General features: G+C 42.7%; 1 protein-coding gene across 8 annotated transcripts in view; it reads right to left on the reverse strand.

Annotated features, from left to right (window-relative positions):
* The window catches only part of lrch1 (leucine-rich repeats and calponin homology (CH) domain containing 1), a 69,023-nt gene extending 61,737 nt beyond the window's left edge, over window positions 1-7,286 (reverse strand). For 3 of the 8 annotated variants that reach the window (XM_084022306.1, XM_084022304.1, XM_084022305.1), the window contains exon 1: window positions 6,894-7,284. In XM_084022306.1, the coding sequence (XP_083878432.1) occupies window positions 6,894-7,119 (226 nt within the window). In that variant the 5' untranslated portion in view covers window positions 7,120-7,284. Of the gene's footprint in view, window positions 1-6,893 lie in introns of all 8 variants that reach the window. The other 5 variants (XM_084022308.1, XM_084022301.1, XM_084022302.1 and 2 more) reach the window with 4 other exon arrangements.
* Window positions 7,287-8,786: the final 1,500 nt, after the last annotated feature.

An 8,786-nucleotide genomic window follows, 5' to 3' on the forward strand; every position in this document is an offset into this window, starting at 1 on the left:
GTGTGTGTGCGCGCACAGAGTGTAAATTAATTGGAAGGAAGAGCATGAGGTAGAGGAAGTGAGGGTGCTAAACTTTGGGCGGTGCATCATGCATCCATCCACACACATTTAAAAACATGCTCTATTCATATATCTTTGCATCTGTCTAAGTCCCGACATAACAAAAAACATGCTTGGTTGTGTGTCTCTTTGAAAAGAAGAGACACTGGATAATGTGAGGTCTGAGGCCTCATGGTCTTGTATTTTGGTTCGGCACGGCAACAAATCTTTGATAACCGTTAGTGGGAAAACTGTTAGTGGGCCCCAGGGGATGAATACTGACTCACATAAACCTCTGACCTCCTCGAGTCGAGGTATATAAAAACATTGTCCCAATGACCATTTAATCTGCTGGTCGGTTCCTGTGGCATAGAGCTCCATTATAGTCCAACAACTAATGGAAAACTGTTGCATTGCGTGACGTGTTCCCTTACACACCTGCTGCCCCAAATACTCATTAGAGCACCAAATATGGATTAATCCACCGCTGAAAATAGCCCCCAACAACTTCACTATTTCCTCCTGTTTAGGTACTAAAAGAAAGACCTTTTGCTATTTATTGAATGTAGGTTCATCCTGTTTGGTCCTAAATACCACACAGATGGGGAAAGGAAATTTCAGCCACGGGAACAGGAGTCAGGAACAGAAATTGATGGTTGTTCTGTAACTTGTGTTGCTGTTGTAGCTACTATGCATTATAGAGCAGGGCGTTACTGTTAATGTGTCTTTCCTCTGTACTCTAACTTACAGCTGAATTCCCTGTGAGAACCTTCTATTAAGACGAGCAAGACTGCAGCTTGCCTCAACAGGTCAATATAAGCCATCAAAGCACAATTACATACACTGCATACAATAAAATAATGATAATATAATAAGAGATAGTCTCGTCAAGGCGGGAGATAACCAGCGCTTGGACCAGGAGCTGCGTTGCATCCTTTGTGAGGAAAGTCAGAATCCTGCAGATATTGTAGAGGGCAAATCTGCAGGATCGGGCCATAGCAGTGATGTTGGGGGTGCAGGATAGTTGGTCATCGAGGATTACACCCAGGTTCCTCGCAGTTGACGACGACAATACTGTGATGCCCTCAACAGTGACCGACAGGTCCATGCGAGGGCAGTCTTTCCCCGGGATGAATTCAGGTTAAGCTTGAGGTGATGCACGGTTGTCCAGACAGAGATGTCTGCCAGACATTCCGAGATGCGAGTTGCAATGTGAGTGTCGGAGGTTGGGGGAAACGAGAGGAATAGCTGGGTGTCATCTGCGTAACAATGGTAAGAGAATCCATGTGATACAGAGCCTAGAGATCTGGTGTAATGAGAACAGGAGCGGTCCTAATACTGAGCCTTGAGGGACCCCCGTGTCCAGAGAACAGGGTGTGGACATAGAGCCATTCCATGTGACCTGAAAGGTGCGATTTGTCAGGTATGAAGTGAACCAAGTTATAGCAGAGTCAGTGATGCCAAGTTCAGCCAGGGTGGAGAGGCATGGTTTGGCGATTACAGCCGAGAGAGAGTAGACTAACTGGTTGGAAAGCACCTTCCTTCACCTTCCTGTGCTAAGTTAATATTCTCCATTTTTAAGGATTCAGTGCCTCCACCAGATCACTCTCTCAGCATCTGTTCCAGATAGATTCTAGTGTAATTATACAGGCAGTAAGTACTAATAATACTAGAAATGATCGATTACCATAGCAGGACTTTGCAAAATCAGAAGTCAGTTCTTACAAGTTCAGTCTTGTTTTGGGCAGATATTCAGTTTACTACAATGACATAATACACAGAAAAGCAGCAAGTCCTCACATGTATAAACCCAGAGCATAATAAGCATGTTTGTTTGATCAAATGGCTTAAACAATTAATCAAATTTGTTGAATAATTCTGAAGTATCTACAGTATGAAACACTAGAGTGGCTGACTCATCTGGATAAATCTACCGGGTAAAACCAGGGGCTGCTGGTAAAAGTGTGTAGTTATATTTTATACACTTGTCAAATATTCACAGAACAAGAAAAGCAAGAAAACCAAAACAAATGACAAACAATTAAACTGAATAAAAATATACTTTTGGCAAGCAGATTTCTGATCCACTTGACCGGTAACATAAACAAAAAAAACGCCTACGTTGAACCCTGAGGGTCTGAACTTCTCCCTTGTCAGATAAATATTTCTGTCACTTTTCATGTAAACAACTGAGTGCAACAGCACAAACGTCCTCCAGGAGAGACTGTCTGAAAAATTGTTATCTACATATCTAAACAACGCCCACCTCTCTACGACCAGCTTTTCTCCACATGTTGCTGTTCACCACGGCTATATAACAGTCAGACAACACGTCATACACATTAGTCCTTTTCAAGCATAACCTGGCCTTTATCTTCAGATTGTGGTGGGAAGAGATTTAAGGAAACCAGCTCCAGTGTATGTTTCACTACAAGTTGAGACTTGTGTTGCTGCTTATATGAAACAAGGCTGAGGATGTGTGCATGCATGTGGTGCATCTAACAAACTGCACTTGTATGGATTAAAATTTGTGTGTGTGTGTGTGTGTCTGTGTGTGTCTCCACCATGTGTCGGGATGACTCAGTCCGTTCTTTCTCATCTACTTTCATTTCATGGGGGTTGATCACACCTCTCGTGTGATCAGAGACAACTCCATCTTCAACAGTAAAGAACCAACACACACTTCTACAACCATCAGGCCAACATGCTAACGATTCGATGAATCAAGATGATGTCGTCCTTAATTAAAGTGGCAGTCTGTAAGATTCCGATACATTGCTTCTGGCAGCCTCTTTGGCAGCCTCTTTGGACTCACCCCCCCCCCCAACAGTGTCGACTGTCTCTCATATGCGTGATGCCTTCAAATGCTCAATACTGAAAGGAGGTCCGTCGTTTTCCCTCGTTCGCAGTCACTTTGCTTCTTGATTTCTTGCCCTTCTTCACTTCGATTGTTTTTTTGTTTCTTTTTCTTCGGCCTGGAAATGGTCTTCTTTCTCTGGCTGTTGATCCTCCATTGTGAGTCAGCAGGTAGGGTACCTGGCTGCGCCGGTCCAACACTTTAGACTAGAGGGAGCCTGACTCAGAAGTTGGAAGTTACTGATTACAATGAAACGCAGCATACGCTTCTGTGAGTAAGTCCATCTGGGAAGACCAAAATTTTGAATTTTGTGCGGGAACGTCACCACAGACACAGAGATCCTATTTCGGGGAAAAGCAGCAAGTACAAGCACTTTCATTTGTGGGTCATATGATCAATCACCATTGTTTTAACTCACTCTTTGATAGATAGTAACTTAAAAGACAATTACATAGATGAAAATGTTACGGACTGCCACTTTAATGACAAGTTCACTTACAGTGTATGTCCATCACTGAATAATAACGCTGAAACGTCTGAGCAGGTCAGATTTATTAAACCTAATCCCCCTCAGGGGTGCAAATGTCTGCATCGCTGCATGTTTTGCATTCAGAGAGCTGCTACACTGATGAAAATATGCAAAGCTACAGGAGAGTTCATTTGAAAGCTTCTGCTCATTCAGACCTGCACTGAGTGTCTGTCTGGAAGAAAGAAACCACTAGATACATTTTGTGTCTGCAATTGTGCAGAAGAAGGAAAGATTTATGAGAGGAAACAGCAGCTGCATATTTTCTGTCAACTCCACAGGAAGATATGCAAGCTAATCATTTGTTTGGCCCGAGTTAGAGGCTAATGTCTCACATTTTACTGAAAAAACGAAAAAGTGAAAGTCATTTATTTCCTGACAATGTTCCCACTGTTCAATCAGACACAATTAATCCATTTCAGCAAATTTGTATACACTGACATTTCCTCTTCCTACAATTTGTGGTCTGACACAGAACGCCTTGATTGACATATCGCACAAATCTAAACACAGAAGTGTTAGCAGGGTCTTTCATTGAGCCTCATTTTAAACTCAAAACAATGATGATCTGACTCATCAGCATCTGAACAAGTGCCACAAACTCTCAAGACACAAGACAAATGTGATACCGTTTGTTCAAATAAAATGAATTCTAGACCAACCGCCATAAGACAAGGCATGGCTAGTAGGAGGCAAACAGGAGATGCAAATCATCATGCTTTGAACGCAGAAAGCTACAGTTTTACCAAAGTCTCATCTCAATAAATCTCTCAAAGTAATCTTGCTAAGACCATTAATCTTATTAGTTAATGAATAATTCCCAACTTTCATTGAAACATCGATAACAAATCACCATTTATCAAGCAAAAGCACATAATAGGACATTTAATCAGTAGATGGGATCAGCCCCAACAGGCTTCTGTAACAAATGTGAAATAAACACATTTAGCACCACAACTGCAAGAAATATGTTTTACATCCAAACGCCAGCAGACACGAGACCAAAATAAAAAAAATCCCCAAAACTCCACAGCCATACCACGGCTGAGAAAGTACCTTACAGGCAAATACTATGCAAGTGGCAAGATCATGTACACCGTTGAGCAAGGCAGTGCTCAAGTGTAACGTTGAATGAAACAGAAACCCTATTGTGTATTTTCTGGACAGAAGTGCTTAAAGACATCTGTTATCCAAACCCAAGTAAACCCTGATCCAGTGTGCCGTAAATCAGTCGAACTAAACCACACAGCCTCTGAACTCGTACTCACTTCACCCCACGCTGCTGCTGTGTGCTTCTGTAGACGTGACCCACTGTGGTTATGGAAGCCACATTTCTTTTTTAAGCACACACAAAACAAAGTTACACAGAGTGAAATACAGCGACATAACGTCACTGTGACTTTCCAGTCCAGCTGCAACGACGACTGACCTTGGTATTCATGCTGCCGTGAAGAGAACAGACTTCTTCAGGATACGTGATGGTCTCGGTTTTGTATGATAAGATTTGGAGATGTCTGCTCCCAGCCCAACAACAACAATGGAAGTGAATGGAATTCAGTCTGCGGCGCTGACAGCATTGAAAACTTTGTCAGCAGCAGCATCTTTTTCTTGTGACCCGTTTATTTGGGATCCTTGAATTTATCATTAACCAGTTTGTGTTTATGACACTTACTGTTAACTTTTTCTGGTGTTGTGTATACTTCGTTCTTTAGATTTTCTTTTATTTGCACTCTTTCCTACTTTGTACTGTGAATGCGTCACAATTCCCCTCGTCATAAATAACACTTAATCTCATTTTGGCAGTGTGCCTGTAACTCTTGATAATCCACAGAAACTAACTGTCATCCATTCATTTTCACTTTTCAAGACCATTTCTGACCTAAAACAATCAGGTGACTTTTTTGAAGCACAAACTCACTTCCCTTGACCACCACTGTATGAGAATGGAAGCAGAATTCTCAAAGACCAGAACTGTGTGCATGGATGTATACCACAAGAGCTAAGTAAGAAGATAAATGGGCCTTTAGTTTGTTCATTTGAAGCAAACTGACACTTTAAAGTATGATACTGCTGCTACCGTCATGTGACCATCCTGCAGTCAAGCCACTTCTGATTCATCCGTGAATATAGATCCACATGATGCTGCAGCACATCCTGAAAAGTCCTGCTGACTACTACTTCAATGAATACCGACTACTAATTCTATTTATTCTACTTTTTTGCATTAAACCACTCTAAACTCACGTGATAATGGTTTCAGTTTTGAAACAGTATACATTATCTCAAAAGGATCAGGAAGCAGTGGCTGCTTGACCGCGCACACCAAAGTTAAAGTTGTGTGAAATGTTGTTGCTGCTGTCCTTTAAAAATACTTCAGTATGTGCTCCTCTAAATTAGTCGACTATTCATCTTCTACCATCCATCATTGCAGGCATTCATTCATAATATATACCAGCTGAGTTTATCCTGTTCAGAGGGGGGTAGGGCTGCATGGAGGACAGGTACGGTCACTACAGTGCACCTGGACAGGTTTGTCGCATAACACATTCATGTCAAAAGACAAAACAACCTGCAGAGTTCAAACCTTGCCAGGCTAAATCATGTAAAAGGAGAAGAGCCAATCCAGTGCAGTGATAGGGGGTGCCTTTTACCAGCTACAACATTGAAGTGAACACATTCATGCACCAATAATAATAATTATAATATGATCAATAAAGTTTCATCTTAACCACTAATCATGTATCATCATTTGTTGACTATATTTAGCATACAATATATGCCTCTGAATTGTAGTGGAGTAGATGTGTAACATATAGCATAACATGGAAATACTCAAGTTAAGTACAAGTAACTCCTTTTTCTGTAGGCTACTTCTAGTATTTGAGTAGTTATTTCAACCACTTTTCAACCACTGCCACCACTGAGTGGTGTAAACTATGAGCCTTTAAGCTGTCTGCTTGTAAATAAAGCAGCACAAACTGAGTGTGGCGGTGCTCTCCATGCCTGTTTACAACTCTAAATGAATTAAAAGGGAAGTGGTGGGGAATTCCACTGAAGGCCCACTGAACAGTCAGATCCTGCTGATATTTACTGCAAACTGGAAACTTGAGGAGCTTTTTCCCTGAGCAACAAGACAGGTGACATCCAGCTGAGCATCCGGTCCAGGTGAAGCAAATGCTGGCGATGTAGGAAGTGTCGGTCAGATTAAATTCACACACCCTGTAACAGGCATGGCCCACGAGGCGGAGACCCCGCGGTAACACCACCATGGTTTGCAGGTTCGTCTCCCAGTATAGTACTTCTGGTTTTAACCGACTAACTAACGGAAATGCCGGCGTTGTAGGGGAAACGTTACAACGGTCAGCGAGGACCACGCCGCCGCACAGAGTCGTTACCGCCCAGCACCGGGGGGGCATCGGTGGGCGATGTTTTTTAAGCTAACACAGGGAGAGGTGCCAGGGAGATGCCTACCTGCTTCCACGGTATCCGTCAGGTCGTGGTTTGCGGCTGTCCGGGGGAACTCCTTTAGTTTTCGGGAGCTGAGGTTGAGGACCCCGCTGGCCGCCGCCTCCTCCAGCGCCCGCTCCAAGCCCCGATTGGGAGGCAGGTTGGCACTGCCGATGTGACTCTGGATCGACGGGGAAGAGCTGAGCTGGGAAAGAGGAGGACGAGCCGACTCCGGTCCCAACGTCGCCATAATGCGCCACCTCTCCCCTGTTCTCCGCGTGCGTGTGTCTGTTATATCCGAGGGAGGGAGGGAGAGAGAGTGCGCGCGTGCAGGGCTAGCTAACGTTCGGGCAAACAGCGGGACACCGACTTCTTGGACGAGCTCGTATCGCGCGTTCAGTTCCTCTTCGATTGTCGCCACCGCGTCCGCCTCTCTGTCAGTGTAAAGCGTCAAACATTAAGCAGCGGCGCGACATCCGGTCGTCATTTTTCAAAATAAACTATATTCCATTAAGGGAACATCGTTTAGAAAAAAAACGTGAACTCATTTGTTTTGGCACTGGTTTGTTTTGACATTTAACTTTATTATTTATTATACACACAGACCTGTGTATTTATGAGCAACCCGATTAGTGTGCAGACTTCTTCTCATGTAGAAAAAATGGCGTTACAATATTACCGATAGCTAGAAAGACTAGTCAACTGGTTTTTAGTGTTCAAAGCACGTGCGCACTCACGCACACACGCATTTATGTCTTGCAAATAATGTTCTTAATTGTTTCTTATTCTCGTACGAACAGAAGTCTCAGATACATTTTTTTATCTTTAAAGTAAACTAAACTGAAAAGGATGACTGGTCCATTTCCATGACGCCCTTGCATCTTTTATTATGAAGACAGGCCCTCCATGTTTCCGTTTTCACTCTGATTTTTATTTTACTTGACGCAGCTCAGGAACTGCGGCTGCGCACCGGACTGTGCAGCTGCGAAACAGCAGGGAAACGAAAACAGCAGTGGATACCTAACTAAACAGCGACATCTGCTGCACAGAATCAATGGATGCTGATTTGGGTAGAAACAAAAATGTTACGGAAGCTTTTCCCACAGTGTTGATTCATCCCTTGGTTAGGGTTAGGTTAGTTAGTTTATTTCACCTGGCCCCCAAATCCTATTATTGCCCACATATTTGTTGCATATGCTGCAGAATGAACAGCTGTTGCAGATTAAAAACTGAGTTCCATATAAAAGCAGATCTACTTGTTCAGATGAAGACTGTGGAAGAGGAGTTGTGTCATTTTTCATCAGTTTGTTTGTTTGTTTGTTTGTTTTTTCAGCAAAAGAAGCCAAACTTCTCAAGAACATACTGAATTGAAATTAGGATTATGAATAACAAACACTTAAAACATTACCAGGCATCTAAATCTAAGACATCTAAGGTACTAAACTAGATGCAGCATAAGCATTTTGAACAATAGTGGAAAAAAATGTTGGATATCATGCAATGAAATCCAAAAATGTTGTCCGTTTGCTTTCCTTTTTTAAAGTTCTATAACCTTTGTGAACTTTGCCAGTATAATTTATATGTATGAATTAGTCGTTCATACATCCAATTGGCATGTCCAATAAAAGTTGATACTTTAAAATCAGCCTGGATTCAGAGAGGCAATATACTTTACTCAGATTTACTACCATCTGAGTATGCGTACATAGACATCTATCTCTCTCTGTGTGTGTGTGTGTGTGTGTGTGTGTGTGTGTGTGTGTGTGTGTGTGTGTGTGTGTGTGTGTGTGTGTGTGTGTGTGTGTGTGTGTGTGCGGTGAGAGAGCTCCATTGGAGAGCAGGAGTGCTGAGTCAACCATTGCGTAACAAGCTTGGATCAGCAAATGCATGTGTGGATCACTGATTACAGTATGTGTG

This window comes from Eutrigla gurnardus (genome assembly GCF_963514095.1).
Source record: "Eutrigla gurnardus genome assembly, chromosome: 12".
Classification (NCBI taxonomy): domain Eukaryota; kingdom Metazoa; phylum Chordata; class Actinopteri; order Perciformes; family Triglidae; genus Eutrigla; species Eutrigla gurnardus.